Source organism: Aedes albopictus, chromosome 2 (genome assembly GCF_035046485.1).
Source record: "Aedes albopictus strain Foshan chromosome 2, AalbF5, whole genome shotgun sequence".
NCBI classification, from domain to species: Eukaryota; Metazoa; Arthropoda; class Insecta; order Diptera; family Culicidae; genus Aedes; species Aedes albopictus.
In genome coordinates, this window is record NC_085137.1 from 2,250,715 (window position 1) to 2,270,339 (window position 19,625).

Sequence of the window (19,625 nt, forward strand, 5' to 3'; positions counted from 1 at the left end):
TGCGTCTCCATCCAGCGACGGGTGGTGACGCCGCAAATGGCTGTTACCACCCTCTTCCACACGCAAAACGTGCAGTGATGCCAATTGAAGAAGTTAGAAATCATGCGAATAAAATGTCCATTGTTTCGAAATTTAATAACGCCCTTATCTTAAGTGCAACTAAAAAGTTGTCTTCTAACAAAATGTTCCCTAATATATGCACTAAATCTTCAGGGGGGGAGCGGATTTTTAGAGTTGCTTTAATGTGCCTTTTTCTTCAAAAGTTTGAAAAGTTGGATTTCCCCATACTGAAAAATTAAAATTCCCATATAAAACTTCAAGTCGATTGCGGACTAGCTTACCGATTTTTTAGAATTTTTAAATTTTGCAGGGCTTCATTTGGGTCCATTTGCAACCATTTGTGACTATTCGGGATTGTGTATTCGCAATTTTGCAAAAATCGACACGGCCTACTGGTCCACCCATTGTGCTCTCTGCGCTCCACGCCTTCTTGTACCAACCGGATTGTTAGCAAACACCAACTTTGCAGGGTTGTTGTCCGGCATTCTTGCAACATGCCCTGCCCATCATATCCTTCCGGCTTTGGCCACTTTCTGGAAGCTGGGTTCGCCGTAAAGTGCAGCGAGCTCGTGGTTCATCCTTCTCCGCCACACACCGTTCTCCTGCACGCCGCCGAAGATCGTCCTTAGCACCCGTCGCTCAAAAACTCCGAGTGCTTGCAGGTCCTCCTCGAGCATTGTCCATGTCTCGTGTCCGTAGAGGACGTCTTGTACATGGTACATTTGGTGCGGGGGTGAATCTTTTTTGACCGCAGTTTCTTCTGGAGCCCATAGTAGGCACGACTTCCACAGATGATGCGCCTTCGTATTTCACGGCTCACGTTATTGTCAGCCGTTAGCAAGGAACCGAGGTAGACGAATTCTTCTACCACCTCGAAAGTACCCTACTTATAGAATCTATCAACAGCCTCATATGCAACCCTGAGTGTACGGTATGGTAATTCATATAATATGGAAAAGTCACAAAGCCATTCGATGTTTGTTGGCATACTTTTACAGTTTAGCATTTTAGATGACTTCCACCCTATACCAACAGGTGGTGATTTTGTTGAAAAATAGGCAGAAAATCGGCCAAGAGATTAAGAATTTAAATGTATCAAAGTTCATTTTTTATGTATTCTGAGGAAATACTAGAAAACGCATTTAAGCTGTACTAATCGGCTTTTAAAAATGTCATGTAATTGATAGATTTTTTTTAAATCTTTATAAACGATATTTATTAGAGGTTTGATTTAGAAAAGATTTTTCCCAAGGGATTAAAAGTCAATCTATATGTATTTGTTTTAAAAGGGATAATCACATTTTGTGATTCATAAGTCCGTCATCGGGGCATCTGTAGTACCTATGAATATGTGTATTTTGGTTTGTTTCAATGTCCAACTTTTCGACCAAAACAACACCTTTTAAGTTGTGATTTCAAATTGGTGGTTGCAAACATCGCGAAAAACACGATTAAATGATGAAATTCAAAATGGCAGTCAAATGCAAGATGGCTGCCATTTTTTTTAACTTCAAACGAAAGGCTTGCAGCTATAGATAGTATAGTAAGCATAGATCCGCAGAGATTAATCGGTTGTATCCAAACGAGCATGACGTCACGATTTGGACAACATCAATGGAGCGCATGACGTCATATTCAATCGTCGCACTCTTGAAAACTACTATTTACACGCTTGAAGCATTATTTTACTGCCAAGAATAATCGCGTACGGATTGAGGTAAAAAATAATTCAAATTTTGAATTCTTTCAATAAATTTTCTTCAAGGCAAATGATATCGTTTGCATTTAAAATCAATATGGTCAATGTTATGATATGATATGATTCATAACAATGACATAAATTAGATTCTCCAATATTGGTGCGATATACATGATTATTGAAAATGTAATGATTTAAGTGTAGAATTAGCTTTAAGTTAAAATACATGTCAATGAAAAAAGAGCTAACCCCACGGTCACGAAGCCCACAGGTTGAAGTTTCCTTAAAGCGTACCTAAGAAACGATCGTTGAACACGTTGGATGCGTTCTGAGTGCATTGCGTGACATAGGGGAACTGGGGGTAAGACGCCCACGTTAAGGAGGAGTCCAATTTTAACCACGAAGCACTTTATAATACTTTTTTTTGACACTAACATGAAGCACCAACATGTTGTCTTCCAAATGGAAGAAACCATAAACCAGTATTATGTTTTACTACTAAAAAATTCAAATTTGAGAAAAGTTTGATTTTCAGAATTTTAGTTTTAATGCGGGGTAAAACGCGCCACTAGCCACAGCTAACGCCAGGACGTCAAATTGTGTACATATACTTGCGCGCCTGGTTTATTGTCAACTGTTATTGTTCGTGAATGGTATACAGGCATTGCATATTTATGGATCACCTGTAATTATGGGTCAATTCCATGTAAAAGTTATAGTGAGCTGTTTTATCAATAATTATTACAAAATGACGGATGGCTGTGTGAACTTATTTAAAGTCAAAATGTGCTGTTGCTAGTTTCCAACTTGTGTTCTACATAGTTTATGCCAGAAATTGGATCTAAATGGCTATTTTAATGTAAATAACTAGGGGTGGGCATTTTACCCCACACATGCCTCAGAAGTTTGGACCCTTGTAAAAAAGTTCTAAGGGTCAATTTCGATACTTTTTCCGCTTGGAACACAAATAATGGGAGTATGCAAAACAGTTTGTAGGGATGGCGAGAAAAAAAAATATTTTAAATGATGTAAAAAAGTGCAAAAACTTGATAGGCTAAAATTACATCACAAGTAACTAAAATCTTTTTTTGAAGTTTTTGTACAATTTTTTTTAGTAAAAATATGTAAACTCAAATGTAATGAAGAATTTTTATTCTTATTTTAACGATTGCAGTTGAAAAAATTACTGGAAATAACGTGGTTTGCCTAAAAAAAAGGGTGGCGCAACTTGCCCCCTATGGGCGTTATGGCCGCAGTTCCCCTACTCCCAAATACTGCAGACGTGCGTTCGTCTTCAAGGTATACACCAAGGTATACAATACAGTCAGGTCTTTTCTTACGCGGCCGCGTAAATGAAAATTCCATACACATGTTTTTTTTTCATTGTATTATTTTTGCATAATTCATCGAAAAATGGTGAGACTTTTTTACGCGTTTTTGTTTTATTTTGGACTGAGTTCGCGAATTAGCGCGGTACGTATCCCCCGCGTAAAAAAGCGTGACTAGATATGGTTGAACTTGTGTGTGTTGCGTTTTATTTATTTTTTTTTATTGAAGCACAAGCTGGTCATGGGGCCAAATCTCCAATGTTAGTCCAAGAACTCACATCATCCATAATACACTGTGGAATTGAAGTTTAGTAATTGGAAAAGATGGGGGTCGATTTATTGTGTATTGAGCTGTGGAAGAATGATTTGTTAATTAATTGATCAATGTAATTTACCTCAGCGTATTTCGTACAAAAGGAATATGTTTGACCATATGATGCTTAATCTTCTTCTTCTTCTTCTTCTTCTTCTTATTTCTGGCGAGCCGATACCGTTCGGCATCAGCTCTAGTTTAACGTACGCCTATTTCTGGTACTAAGCCCAAACACGGACGGTCAGGGAGACATCCACACACACCTGACACCCTACATATCGAACCCCTCAACACATGGGCCGGGACCTACGGCTTTACTTCCTATCCGAGGGAACGCGTGATCAGATATTTTTGTCTCAGAAATACCGACGGCGTCGACTAGGATTGAACCTAGACCGACTGGGGTGAGAGGCAACCACGCTTACCACTACACCACCGACGCCGCTATGATGCTTAATACCCAGTGAATCAAACGTCAGGCTTAAAGCAAATGTAATCCATGTGTGAAATAAACATGCATTTTCTCTTCGTTTCTGACGGGTTGTGTTAGAAATAAATGGAAATTTAGAAATACATATTTTCCTTTTACAAATTATTTTCCTTCGCTGGGAAACCCCATCTCCTTCGTGGCAATTACAATGTCCAGGAAACTTGTGCGTGTTGCGGTTTATGAAACCGTGTGCCAATGTTGATTAAATTTTAACACCGCGTTTTCTTTTTGAAGTCTTGCTCTGTTTTATAAATTGAATTTTATATTTGATATACCAGATTGTATATAAGTGGCGGAAAATCACCCAGTAATATATTTTGAATTATTACTATTCTCGTTTAAGGTAATATAACCAACGGGCTACATCTGACAATTCATGATTGCTGCCCTTCCTCTTCGTAAATCATGCGGTGAAGTCTCAGTCCTATAGAGGGTTAAGGAACTAAGGCAGCAGAAGGCAGCGGAAGTTTTTGATATTTATCCGATGCAACATAATTGCGCGAACTTGCGGTTCCAAGAAATTGTACGGTAGGGGTTACGGGGTATTACGCACCGTATCTAGGCTAACGTGCTCATATTACTAAAATTAGGTAATTTTGGAGGATATTTTACTAGGCTCAGTGCACCAGTTATGGCTACAGTACCTCAAATTCGTCTTAGTTAATTTTCAACCTTTAATGATGAAAATCAACAAGAAAATAAATTGTGATCACGTTCACAAAAGATGGTTGCAATCATTCAAATTTCACAATTTGCTCAAATAATGATAGATATAGGTAAATCATTTTCCTTAACTTTTCGGCTTCCTTGCACCCTATTTCGCCATAGTGTACCAGTTATGGCTAATAGCGTGGTTCAAAAAATCGTTTTTGCTCCACACCGCTTATTCGATTCGTAACCAGATTCTATACCTTCTCCCAAAATTTGAGTTCATTTGGTAGAAAATTGAGACTGCACAGAAGGGCAGAAAGTTTGTATGGGAATTACTATGGGAAAACGATGTTTTTCATTCAATCGATCGTAGTATTTTTCCAAGTTCCCTAGAGCGTTAGTTGACCCTTGGTACTTCTAGGCTACTCTATAAGCTACAACTTTGTCGAAGACCGCATACAAATCGCATGCCTCATTAATTAGTTACCGATTTTTATCCAGAATCGAAATCTTTACTCATGATGGTTAAACTAATTGTCGGGCATCACTGCATTTTGCAGTGAAACATAGTTGCCATGATTTTAGTGTACTAGCTTTGGCGCCATATGCAGCAATGTTGCCTGCTGGGAAGCTGGAGGATCATTGCTAAAGTTTGTCCAGGTGGATACAAATCGATAACTAATTAATGAGGCATCCAATTTGAATGCGGTCTTCGGCAAAGTTGTAGCTGATAGAGTAGCCTAGGAGTTCCAAGGGTCAACTAATCCTATAGGGCACTTGGGGAAATGCTATGGTCGATTGAATGAATAACATCGTTTTCCCATAGTAATTCTCATACAAACTTTGAAGGGCTTGTGCGCTCTCAATTTTCAACCAAATGAGCTCAAATTTTGGGAGAAGGCATAGCATCTGGTTACAAATCGAATAATCGGTGTGGAGCAAAAACGATTTTTTGAACCATGCTAATGGCTAATCCCATAAGGAATGCATGTAAATAGTGCAAAGTGGAACCCAAATTAACAAATGTGCCACAAAAGTTCAGCCTATTGGACGCAGTGGCTTAATTTTCCCAACAGGGGAGGAAAAAAACAAATGTGCCCGTAACTGGTACAGGGTTCCTATCATTGGCACACGCCGTAATAAACACTTAAGGTAGATTTGGCTCAGTTTCTATGTTTTTCCTGTATAGCTTGACAACTAATCCATCATTTGACATATCGATGACATTCGTCGGTCTTCTTCGTATTTTTGTAGAAATAGTTTTCTTTAGGTAATGCGATAACTGGTACAGGCACCCTACTTTGATTAAAAGAAGCCAACTTTTGGTCAACGAGATACCAAATTTAGCAAATAAACTAAGCAATTCAAAGAAGTGTTATCTTTTTGGCGGTTGAAGATTGTCGGGGACAAAACGCTATTAGGGCATAGGGTCTTTTCATGCATGCCACATGATATAAGTTGCCTAATGATCATTGTTATAGAAAGCTACACTCTACTTTATAGCATGCTTTGTCCCCTAATAAGCAGAAAAAATAACGTGAAAGAGGCGCGTGATAGTAATGGGTTGCTTAATGGCTTTATAACGAAATCTTTCCAAATGTGAAAAATTTTCGTTTTTCACGCTAAGTAACTTCACTAAGGAACCTATTTGCTCGTCACTTTTCAGTCGATATCGAATGATCAAATTTCGGACGCACTTTGCAATGTTCCAGAAAATGTGCTCGGAATGCGCAATACTACTTTCTCAGTTGAACAAGTCAAAGCCGCTATTGGAAAGCTGAAATCGTCCTTGCGGATGGGTCCCGATAGCATCCCTCCCACTATTCTGAAAAAGTGTTCGGATGCTCTTAGTGGATCGCTACTCTCGATTTGCAAAAAGTCTATGGAAAAGGAGTGTTATGTTTCCGATTTTCAAAAAAGGAGATAAACGTGACGTCACCAACTATCATGGGATTACATCACTTTGCGCTGGATCGAAGCTTTTAGAAGTACTCGTTGGAAATGTATTGTTCAACGAGGCGAAGCAGTACATTTCGAATGACCAGCATGCGAAGATCAACTTCAACCAGCCTGACCGAATTTGCATCCTTTTGCCTCAGGAACATGAAACGTGGACACCAAGTAGACACCATATATACGGATCTAAAAGCTGCCTTTGACCGGGTGGACCATCATCGTTTGCTTCTAGAGAAAATTAGACGCATGGGTGCCGATCGTCGTCTCTCCGTGAAGCTAGGTGACACCGAATCATACAGTTTTTGCAGCCAATCTGGTGTTCTTCAAGGGAGCAATTTAGGGCCCCTTCTTTTGTTCGCTGTTCTTTAATGATGTATGCCTCGTGCTGCCTTCAGGATGTAGGACTTCTAATAAGTGTTAAAAAAGGCGCGGTTATTTCCTTCACACGTAAAAAAGACTAACTGGGTCTATTCTTTATGCGGAGAGTTATTAGAGAGAGTTACTTCTGTGAAGGATCTCAATGTATTGTTAGATTCAGGCTTAACATTCAAAGACCACTATTCAGCGATTATTGCTAAAGCAAACAGGAATCTAGGATTTCTCATAAGATTTTCTAAAGAATTTCGCGATCCGTATAGCCTAAGAAATCTGTATTTTGCACTAGTTCAACCGGGTTTAGAATATGCTTCCGTAATATGGAGTCCATATACTGAAATTTGGAAATCTAGGATGGAGGCGGTGCAATCTATATTCATCAGATATGCTTTAAGACTTCTCCCATGGAATAACTCTGCTGAACTTCCACCCTATCAGGATCGTTGTAGACTTTTAGGAATTGATACCCTTGCTTACAGAAGAAAATTACATAGAGTATTGTTTGTAGGAAAGATCTTCAGAGGAGAAATTGACTGACCGAGCATTTTAGGACAACTCAACGTCAACATCAATGTTCCTCTTCGCCCTTTGCGTAGAACTGACTTATATCTTGACTGTAGACGCACTGATTATGGCAAGAATGATCCAATTTATGCTATGTGTAATCTGTTCAACTCTGTGTATTGTGTATTTGATTTCTCAATTTCAATTGAAACGTTCAAAACACGTATTTTAGGTTTAGATTTGTTGTGAGTAAGCTAGATAATCATTAAGACTGTAATGTCAGATGGATCAAATATAATAATAAAAAATAATATTGGATGTTTTTCAATGTCACAAAAAATATCTTTCCTTTGCATGGGAACCCCTTACACATTTCAATCGCTGTGCTTGTGTATAGCTTAGGGCTTAGGCAATGCCGATCGTGCGCAAAATTTTGCACAGTTGTTGGAAGCTTTACATGCACTTGATTCCATCGAAAGTGTTCAAATTTGAATTTTTCTATTCCACGTTTACCTACCCTGGTAAGTATATCGATATTATAATTTGAAGTTTGAAATGTTCTTGCCCATCATGTAAAGTAACTGACAAAAAACTTGTGTATTTAGTAGAAAATTACGCATGCGCAATAGAGGATATACAAGTAAAAAGCGTTACGCATATTCTTTGACTAGATCGCTCACGTACCGCAGTCAGTTTTGCGATCTCGTCGGGTAAAGTCGAACTGAAGATAGATAGTAAGTACAAATGTGCGGTGTGCTAAAAATAAAGTGTGTGCCATTTGAAGAATAAACGGTTTAGAATCAATTTCAACTGGAATTTGTTTAAAATCATCCGTATGGTTTTGCATCTTGGTGATACAAGATTCAATGAGATTAATAAAGTGTGCGAAAAGAAGGACTGAGCTATACCATGTTCAAAAATAATGGCATAAAAGTGATGCGTGAAGATGGAGGTTATGTAATACAAAGTGTGAAAAATCGTGGTTAAATCAAGTTGAATTGCACATGTGATTTAGTCGATAGAAATAGTGTAAACAAGTTCTTCTACTATCTGCATTAGTGATTAAAATAAAAAACGCATGTGGCGATTAAATGCATTAAGCGAAGAGTGAATTTTTGATCCACGTTTGAAGACAAAATGGTTTATGCGAAAAATATTTTTAAAATAAAAATACCGCAAGGTTATACATCGTCATGCGGTAAACTTAGCTTGAACCTGCCATTCAACCCAAAAATAGAAAAGAAAACACGAAAAAAATATAACGATATTTTTGTCGTTTCACGAAGAAAAGTGATATGCTCAGTTCTTACATATTCATAGAAAACGTGTTTGAGTTTACTTCACAGTGGTGTGCTAGTAATCGGAATTATAAATTTCCTTTCATCACAGTGAAGAGCAAAAATCCTGGTGAAGAGTGTGATTATCTACCGACGTATGCAAATAGGCGAAATAAGTTTCAAATTCATGAAGCAACAATGAAGAAAGTGATTTATGAGGTTTATTTTAAATATTGAGTGTGATGTACAAGGTGACTTATGTACCATCAGCGAAATGAAGACAACACTAAGTGATACAAATTCGAATGCGTACAAAACACAGCCAATGAGAACTTTCTATTTTTAAAATACCCTGCATTTGTAGCACTTTTCGGTTTAAACATATCCTCCAGATTTGTGTCAGATCATATAAATAACTTCGCCTTGAATGACGTCAAGCGCCGAATGATCTAGACGGCTGTTAATTTTAAATCAAATATATCTTCACTTGTATGTTGTTGCAGTTCATGAATGGGTGAAGTAACCACGAAATACAGCAGCAGGCGATAGAAACCAATAAATATGTCTGGTCCGCCGAATATCAACAATGGGCATCCCGGTGGCAGTGGTCGTGGATGGCTTCGAACGCCACCTCCTACCTATTTCCGATCACCATCGCCTTGGGTTCCCCCTGGATCAACACCTAATGCACAGCGACCTGCTTCATTAACCGGTTCTAGTGAATCTCAGTATTTTTCACGGTATGATGCCTCGCCAACTTACTTAGCTCAACCCGCATACAGCTATCAATATGGAGAGATTAATGAAACTCAAAACCAAACCCCTGCAAATGTCAATACTGCTTGGCAAAATACTACTCAAAACCAGGGAATGTGTGACAATGGAACAAAACGTGCATCGGAGCGATTTACTAAGAAAGAAGTAATTAGTACACAAAAGCAACAGCTCAAGCGTACAGCTCCTTTGCATTCAACGTCTGGTATTGAAACAGTAGTGGCAAAAAATGTGCCATCTTCTTCTCAGAGGATGCAACCAATGCCAGCAATCAATCAAATGGATGCAACTTTTCAACGGCCTCAATCAAGAGGGCCTAATGTTCGTCACCCTACCCCATCCTTCCAGTATGGTCACATTGAGCATCCATCTAGCTTCGAGTCAAATAACCAACCACAATACGTTATATATGATTACTCCGGCGAAGCAGGCCCTTCAACGGCAGAAATTATAGCAAACCAGTCTCAAGATTATGTAGATGAAAAATTAGCCGAATATCAAGCGACGATACATCTATTGCAAGGTGAGTTGACACTTTTATATTGACCCAAGGCAATTCGTTGTAGGTAATACTGGCTTAGACTGGTAAAAATTCACCCATCGTAAACATTCATTATTGGGGTCTAGAATGATGAATCTTTTATAGTTTTTGAAGTTTCAGTACAATAGTTATTTATGTAACGAGTTGCTAAAAGTAGATTTTTTCAGCACGAGTCGTACATTTATCCAACGAGGCTTGCCGAGTTGGATAAATACGAAGAGTGCTGAAAAATCGAGTTTTGCAACGAGTTCCATACAAAATTTTATGCAATCATTTTTTCCATAATACAACTCATTTGAGTTGCATAATATTCATAATGCAACTCAAATGAGTTGCATTATGAACATTATACAACTATTTTTATTATGCAACTCATTTCAATTGCTTAATGAACCAGTTCGGAAAAAATGGCCAATATGGTACTGAAGTGAGTTATATAAAATTGAAATTTTGATATTGAATTGCATAAACCATGTTTATTATAGTTTTGGAGGTTTTATAGACTGTTTCAGAAATACATTAATGATTGACTGTCATTTTAATTTTAGAGTGATATGCAGGAAAGTTCCTTATAGGTCATGTAGTAAACACTCTAAGGATACAAATAATACCAACTTGAACTTTGTTACCATTTCGTGCAAAAGATATAAAATCGAGATCTGTGAACCAAAGGATAAAAAATTAAAGTTGCACAAAGTCATGAAATATAAGACAGTGCAATATAAAAAATCTCATAAATGAAACATTTCTTCATTAAACTTTATGGAAATAACTGTATCGATAAGAAAAGATGTTTCTCTGTTAGCCAAAGTTATTTTGACCGAAAAAAATTGTCAAGAACCATCATTGAAAGCCTCCATAATGCAAGAAAAAAGTGGCAAAATTTTGAACACCACTAGCTGAAACAAACGTAAAATAAACTAGGGTACGTGTACCAATTATGGCACTACCTAAGGAAAGTTATTTATACAAAAATAACGAGAAGCCCAACGAATGTCATCAATAAGTTAAAAGATAGTTTGGTTTCCCTACTTTACAGGAAAAATATAGAAACGGAGCCAAAACTACTTTTAGTATTGATTACAGCGTGCGCCAATGATAAGAACCCTGTACCAGTTATGGTTACATTTTTTAACTTCGGTTCCTTTTCGCACTATTTGCACACGCAGAAAAAAGATTAGTAGATACAAACAAACCCTAGTTCATTTGAACTAAAATAACAGGTTGGAATTTGCACAAACATAATTTTGGTGGATGTTAACGAAGCACGTAAGCTAACATTTTAGTTTGTCTTTTCCTCAGGCAATCTGTAGAATATAACAAAGCGTAGTTTGAAGCAACCAAAATTTTGGTAGCTGGGTTTGACAGCAACAAAGCCAACAAACATGCTTGGTAATTTCAAACTAAGAAGAACTGTTTGCAGTTACCAATTATTAGTTTGATGTAAACAAAGCTATTGGTATATTCAACCTTGAGTTTTGGTTGCAAATATAATGTTTATTTACTTGTATTTTTCATTTTTTTTTTCATAACGACAAAAATGCTGCAAGAATGTGTTTAAATAATTTTATTATATATCTCAAAACATATGTTAATTTTAAGGTATAAATGGAAATAATCCTACATTATTATAATTAAATGCAGTTCAGCTACAGCAGCAAGGATTCGTTGGTCAGTTTTTCCTCCTTGATTTTTCAATAAAACCTCGTTGAAAACGATGCTGATCTACGGAAGCCCAATCCATTGGAGTTTTCGCCATTCTGTAGGAGGGCCAGTAAAAAAGCTTGGTTAAAAGAGAATTAGTTATTTTTCCATTAGGCTTACCTTTGCCTTTGCATACTCCTCGCAATACTTTCTGGTTTCTAGATCCACAGCAGCACGAATCCGTATGTGGCTTCTTCATTCGGTACCGCGAAAACTGAAACTATACGGTGATTATACAATGAGAGTCACCAACGAGCGAGAATGAATATTGTTAAAACTTACCTGGAAACCGATGCGTACGAAAATGTTTTAAGAGTTGTTGGCAAATTCATGCAAACTAATGCAAATGGCGTTGTTTATGTACTGAACACCGAACCAACGATGGGCTGTTGATGACAGAATCGAACAATCTAAGAATTTGATAATTTCAAACCAACACCGACATCATTTTTTCTCCAACCAAAATTTTAGTTGAATTCAATGGGTTGAATTGGTTGAATCATCCTAAAGTTTTAGTTTGGTCCTTGGTTTGACATCAATGATTAAAGAACCTGACATTTGGTAAAAACAAACTACGGTTTTATTGAAGATAACTATAAACTTGGTTTGAAACAACAAATTACTCATATTGTTTGCTTATGGTAGAAACAACCAATCAACATTATTGATGGCAACCAAATTAGTGACTTTTAATTAATTAAAAGTTACTTGATGTCAACAAAATTTTAAGTTTATTGAGCAACAAATATTTTAGTTGTTTCAAGCTGCGTTGATTTTTCTCCGTGCATGCATTCCTTATGGGGTTAGCCATAACTGGTACACTATGGCGAAAAAGGGTGCAAGGAAGCCGAAATTTTAAGGAAAATGATTTATTTCTACCATGATTTGAGGAAACTGTGCAATTTAAATGAGTGCGACTATCTTTTGTGAACGTGCTCTGTTGTTCACAATTTTTTTCTTGTTGATTTACATCGTTAAAGCGTGAAAATTAACTATTGCGAATAATTGATACTATAGCCATAATTGGTACACTAACCCTAATATCTCAACAACTGTTTGTTACATTCGCTTTGATAGTATGACAAGCATTGCCATCTGAAGGATAGGATGACCTGCAAAAAAACTTAGTTGTAATGAAATGTGTTCATAAACGCTAAGAAACTGTATTGAAGTCCTTACGATGCTTATAAAAACCTTGAAAAAATAAGAAAGTTGATCTTATCAAAATCCTATGGAAATGGCCTCATGAATTTTTCCATGGTTTTGATGACGGTATTTCTTAGACAAGCTATTGAGGTAGCGAATGTGATAAAGAGTAAGATAATTTAGTAAGAAATAATGTTGAAAACACCCTTGTGCAAATGAAATTTTCAAGCATGAAGTAAATAATTGCAGAACTCGATTGTTTTCCAAAATATCATGACAGTTTTCATGAAACGTATAAATTTGGAATGCAATATACTGTATTGCGAAAACAATTGGTTGAAATCATCAATCCACTTCTTTTTATTAGAAAAACAAAGTGTATTTATAATTTCTGAAACAGTCTACATATATTGTTATTGTTTAGGTGCATTGTTCAGTCATGCAGAAAAAGGAATTTGTGTGCCGTTTATAAATAGGCCGCCCAGACAAAAATCCATTTCAAATAAAAACGTTCATTTGATTTTGATTATGTATATTTTTAGTACTTGTTTGCAAACTTGCAAAAAAAAAAGATAAAAAAATGACTGCTATCCCAGTTTTTACAGAAGGATGCGGTTTTTGTGATGCTCAAATCGGAAATAGGGTCTGGGACCATTTGGGCAGGAGCACCTATTTTGGGCACTTGCCTGCTAGAACTCAGTCAATTTCAAATAAATTGATTTAATTTCTTACACATGGCTAGATACTGTGGGTATCTGATCTTGTCTCGAAAATCAAGTCAATCAGTTCAAAATTGACTGAGTTATAGCAGTAAGTGCCCAAATGGTCCCAGATCCTAGTTCATTTGTGTTTGTTTATTTTATATTTTTTCATTATAACAATACTGAATTTTATGGTTTTTCATTACAGGTATGTTCCGTTTTTGTCAACGCGATTTTCAGTTGACAAAAACGGAAGACAGCAGCCGTTCGCTCGTTGCAAAATGTTTACTTTGCAACGAGCGAATGCCATTCGCTAATTGCAACGTAACTTTAACACTAAAGTGCATCAAAATGCACTGGCAGCATGACTGACAGCACAAATTTGACATTCGATTGCTTCTTAATTGCAAAAACTTGTCAAATTTTGCAATTAGCGGACTTGCGACTAAAAAATTATGCAGTTTTCTATAAAACGTATTTGTTTTTTTGACATGCCATTTAGTGTTTTCGGATATGTTTTTGACATGCCATTTAGATTAATAACACAGTTCATATTAAAGTTTTTGCCTAACGACGATTCGAGCGTCATTTCAACTTCGTCTTAACAAAGAAGGATATGTTTTCTTCCTTCCGAAAGACATTCCTCCACGAGTATCTTCTGATATTCCTACAAATACTCCTTCACAGAACTCTAGAGAAGTTTTTTCTAGGATAATTGTATGAAATCTCGAGGATTTTTTCTATGCAATCACTTGGAACATCTCTAGAACTAAGGATTCCACAAGAAGGTCTTTCTGGAATTTCTCTAAGTTATCTTTTACTATTCCGCTTAGTTATCTTTCGGAATTTGATGATACATTTTGAAGAAAGATTTTCTGACCCTTGTGATTTCTTCAAAAGTTTATTCTCGTATTAGGTCCCTTTTAAATATCTTCTTAGGGATTCTTTCAGGAATTCCATCAAGTACTAGAATAAATTAAGGAAATCATTCTTGGATTTGTCTTGGCTAAATCTTCTTGAAATTCATCCAAGAGTTGTTTTTTAGATTCACCAAGATGTTCCACCCGAAATTCCTACAGGAGTTCAGGAGTTCCTCTGGTTATTCAGAATTTCCTAGGGGAATTCTTTTAAGTTTATTTTGAATCCCTCCAGAAATTCTTTCTGATATTCTTCGAGAAGTTTCTTTTGAGGTTCTAGGATTTTATCCGAAGCTCTTAAAAGAGTTTCGTCTGGTATTTTTCCAGGAAATCCTCCTTGCACTCATCTTATATTTTTCAATGAGTTTTTTTTGTAAGATTCCTGCAGGAGTTCGTTTTGGTATTTGTGCGCAGCAAGCAAAAGTTACTTCTGGAACTTTGATTTTGAATTCTTCCTAAAGATTTTGCCGGATTTTGCCTTTCTCCTTTGATTTTTTTCCAGGGTTTCTTACTACCTTTTCTTATATTCAAGGAACCCTCCTGGAATTTATTCTGGGAATCCTCCAAGAATTCCTACTGCAAATTCTCCAGAAATACCTTCTGGGAGGCCTCCTGAAGTTCCTTATAAAAATTTCCGGAAAGTTATTTCTGAAAATCTTTAGGATTTTTTTGTGCCAAACCTTCAGTAGTTCCTTGTATGAATACAGTAGAAGTTCTTTCAAGAAATCCTCCAAAAACTCCTTTTGGGAAATCTTCAGCATTGATGGACGACTTTAACAATTGCTTCTGGAAATCCTTAGTTTCTCCTGAGAAATTTTCAGGGGTTCCTGGAAAAGCTTTAGATCGAATTCTTCTACCTTAGACTTATCAATTCCTAACTACTAAATTCCCTCAAGGGATTTCTGAAGTAGTTCCTGGAGAAATTCTCAGAAGAAACCTTTTAAGGAACCTGGAGGAATCCACAGAAGGCATACAGGAAGAGATTCCTGGCAGAAGTTATTGAAGAAAACCAAGGTTGCTTTTTTAGAGATATCGAAAGATGAAATTCTGGATAAAGATTCTGTATAAATCCAGTTAGCGTAGTAGATAAGGCATTGTTTTGCCAATCTACAGATGGATGCGATTTCCATTCCTGTCAGGAAAAACCTTTCGGCTTCCAGGGCATAGTGTAGTGCTTGCCACCCAATATACCAAATCAGACAAACAAACCCCTCCAATTAATAAACATTGAAGTTCTCAAAGCACAGTAATTTGAAAAGAGGAAGACCAAGTTCCAGTTGGAATGTAAAGCCTTAGAGAAGAAGAATAAGAAGAAGGATCTCCAGAAGAAATTTCCGGGAGGAATAGCCCCGAGCAGAAGGGAATAACAACAGCATAAGAAGCTGTGTTATTTGGGCAAAATAACTGAATAATAAAATCGATTATTTTTAAGTTATTACCATAACATATTAGGGGTACTCACTAAACAGATTAAATTGCTGCGTAAGCCATGATTTTCTGCTTATTTGAAATGTTTCATGATTTTGCGAATGAAATAATCAAAGATTGCCTTGGTGATCGCGACGTTTAATCAGTTTAATCAGTTTACGCTGATAGGTGAATCCCCCTATTGTGTTATAAACTTGTCTGTCATAAGAGGCAAAATAACAAATTCCATAACAAAAAAATGTTCCTGGAAAACCATTTTAATAACTTGTTTTGTTAGTTTCAATAACAACTTAATAACAGTGAATTCGGAAAATATTTCAATAACAAATTTTGATATTAATATGTTATTGGTAATAATCGGAGAGCTGAATTTACTATGATATCAAACTCGTTACTAAATAAGTTATAATACTTATTATATAAAATTATCCGCTTTGTCTCACAAACCCGCCAATAACATGAGGTTCATCACTCTGACGTAAGAAATATTTTCAAATGATCGAAAAATACTATATTCAGCTTTTAATTCATTCTAAGAGATTTGAAGTCGCAAGATAATCGAACTTTAGTAATTTCTATATTATCAAATACGACGAGCTTCGATTTCCACCTGTTAATAAACTGTTATAATTTAACCCTCTAATACCCAATTTTTTAATTTTGATCTAAATATCATTTTTCATCATCTAAAATCGATTTAAACATTTTTTGAAAGATGATTCTTTTCAATTCTCGATTTCGTGAATTTCAGTTTTTGATTTTTCTAATTTTTATTTTTGAACATCCCCACACTTTTATATTTTTCCTGGAAGCTAATTTGGGGAACGGATTTTTTTAGATGAAAACATTTTGAGATTTTATGATGATTGTTGAAATATTATTATTTTAATTTTGTTTCACAGAAAATTTTATTTTCCGTGTAATTTTAAGGAAAATAGTTTAAGAGTGTATTCGATTCCCTTAAACTATTAAAAAAGGATAGAATGATTTGGGAAAAATTTAAAATATATTAATTGTAGCGATTCAATACAAAATAAACAATGTCTTCTAAAAGGTGACTAAAACATCAATTTTTCAATGATTTTTAAAAAATATAAATACGTTTTAAAATACACCAAAAACCATTTTGAGATATACAGAACAGTCCTAAATACCAGCCAAAAATATATAAAAAAAAATGATTTTCCACGAAACAAAAATTACAAAAATGCTCAAACTATACCCCGTCTAAAGGCGGGATTGGGTATTAGAGGGTTAATTGTTTTCGGAGCACGTGTAACCTTTGTTTTTTTTTTCAACATAGAAAATGAAAATTTTTTAGAATGCTCCACAGTTTTGCAGAATTTTTTTGGGATATTGGAAATATTGTACAGATTATTACAGTTTTCCTGGAAAGATTGAATTCCTCCTATTTTTTCCTGGATTCAAGAGTTATGTCGAATATTCCTCCTGGATTCTACAAGAATTCCTCCAAACATTTTGCTATAATTTCTCCTGAACTTCCTCTGATGATTCCTGCAGGACTTTCACCAGAAATTTTTGCAATATTTTTTCAAAAATTCCTCTATTTATTTCTCTAAGGATTCCGCCAAAAGCTCCTTTTATGTTTATCAAATGATTTTGTCATAAAATTCTTCCAAAAAATTGTCGACAGATTTGGTCATAAACTTTTCTATAAATGACTCTAAAAATCTTCCAGAAATTTCTCCGAGAGTTCTTTGACGGAATCTTTCATGGATTTTCAAAGACTCCTCTAGAAATTCCTTCAGAATCCTGCATAGAATCCCTTCAAGGGTTTCTTCAGAATTTCATGTGATCATTAGTCCTGAAGTTCATCTTAAGATTTCTCTGAAAATTTCTTTGAGGATTTCACCATGAGTTTTCCGAAGGATTCTCCAGGAGTTTTTCAAAAGATTCTGCCAAGATTGCTCAGAAGAATTAACTTCGAAATTTTTAAAAAAAATTGCGCCAGTAGTTCTCTTGAAGACTTCTTCAGGGATTTATCGAAAGGTTCCTCCAGAACTTTCAAGTGCTTATCCAAAAATAATTTAAGGAATTCTTAAAAGGAGTCGGAATTTCCTTTTTAACTGAATACAAAAATGGAACAACACAAAGGGACAGGTCATAATTGTCGAATTGTTGCTGTGATTTCAAAACTTGTTACTGTTGTGCTATTGCTGATAAGTTGATCAATAGTACAACAATAACTAAACTTGTACTTCAACAAAACATGTTATTTAAATGTAATTTAGTTAATGTATATCAATAGCTTGATTATAGCAAAATGAGATTGTCCAACAAAATTTGTTATGGAAAAGCTATGCCTTGATAATTTAATAATAACAAAACAAGATATAAAAACAGGTTATGTGATTTCGTAGTTATTAACTTGCTATTCTCCTCTGCTCGGGGCCAGATGGACTTTCTGAAGCAACCACTGGAAGGAACACCAATGAAGGTGTCCAAGCTAATGAAATTTATGTAAAATAAAAACAGTATGATCATTCGAGATGGTTTTAAATGGTTTCAATATGGTTGATATGCACATCCCAACTATTATTGATCTATCATGATCAACTATTTGTTTTACACTTAAAAAATGAATTGGTTTAGTTTTTCTGAGGTACCTAAAAGGAGTAAACTTTTACGTGAGAGTGAGCTTGAATTATACTTTTAGATGTTGCGTATACTGCGAAGAGTGCTGAAAAAGTCGAGTTTTGCAACGAGTTCTATACAAAATTTTATGCAATGATTTTTTCATAATACAACTCATTTGAGTTGCATAATGTTCATAATGCAACTCAAATGAGTTGCATTATGAACATTATGCAACTATTTTTCATTATACAACTCATTTCAGTTGCATTATGAACCGGTACGGAAAAGCTGGCCATTATGATACTGAAATGAGTAGTATAAAATAGAAATTATGACACTGAATTGCATAATAGTTATTTATGTAACGAGTTGCAAAATGATGATTTTTACAGCACGAGTCGTACATTTATCGAACGAGGCTTGACAAGTGCTGTAAAAATCGAGTTTTGCAACAAGTTGTATACAACATTTTTTGCAATGAGAAAAAGAAATCACTTCAATATGACCATTTCCATCAGTATCATCATGCTTCCTGGTGGTTGAACGGGATCACCCACGTGTTCAATCAAGCTAGACGCAAAATTTGAATCAAGCAAGCTGTGCTATAACCGTCACAGTTTTTCAAGCTCTTGACGTAGAAACACAGGTTGTTGCCGAAACAATTGCATTATGATTCATAATGCAACCCAAATGAGTTGCATTATGAATCATAATGCAACTGCTTTTTATAGTAAGGAAAAGTAGGCCGTAGTGACACTAAAACGGCAAATGTAAAATTTAATATTATAGTGCCAAGTTGCAAAAATTCTTTTTTGCAATTACGTTGCAAGCATGGATGATCCTAATGAGGTATCAGGTGGCTAAACATTGCGTGCCACCAGTTGTATCTATTCTTCTTCCGCTTGTGTGCAACTCGAAAAGATCATTCCAGACTTCTGATGGCTCAAAATTTTAAGTCATTTCTGTTGCATTATTAGCCCGGGAACAATCGTATTGTGTACTGAGTAAGCGTACCATGAAAAAGCAACTTCGACACCATCCCTGCTAGATTCATGACCAAAATGACCAAAAAGTTTGTTGCTCTCACATAAAAGTGCTTGTTGCTTATCATAGAATGCATCAAAAATTCTCAATTTTGACTATTGCACATTCTACTGTGACGT

At 35.8% G+C, this 19,625-nt stretch overlaps 2 protein-coding genes across 3 annotated transcripts in view; one reads left to right on the plus strand and one right to left on the minus strand.

Moving 5' to 3' along the window:
- The window catches only part of LOC109411753 (sulfotransferase 1B1), a 155,783-nt gene that overhangs the window by 28,301 nt on the left and 107,857 nt on the right, over positions 1–19,625 (minus strand). The gene's annotated exons all lie outside the window — the stretch shown is intronic.
- The window catches only part of LOC109411751 (muscle-specific protein 300 kDa), a 97,302-nt gene continuing 85,710 nt past the window's right edge, over positions 8,034–19,625 (plus strand). Inside the window, exons 1-2 of the mRNA XM_062848996.1 lie at positions 8,034–8,110; positions 9,157–9,950. Of these exons, the coding sequence (XP_062704980.1) occupies positions 9,215–9,950 (736 nt within the window). The 5' untranslated portion in view covers positions 8,034–8,110; positions 9,157–9,214. The remainder of the gene's footprint in view (positions 8,111–9,156; positions 9,951–19,625) is intronic.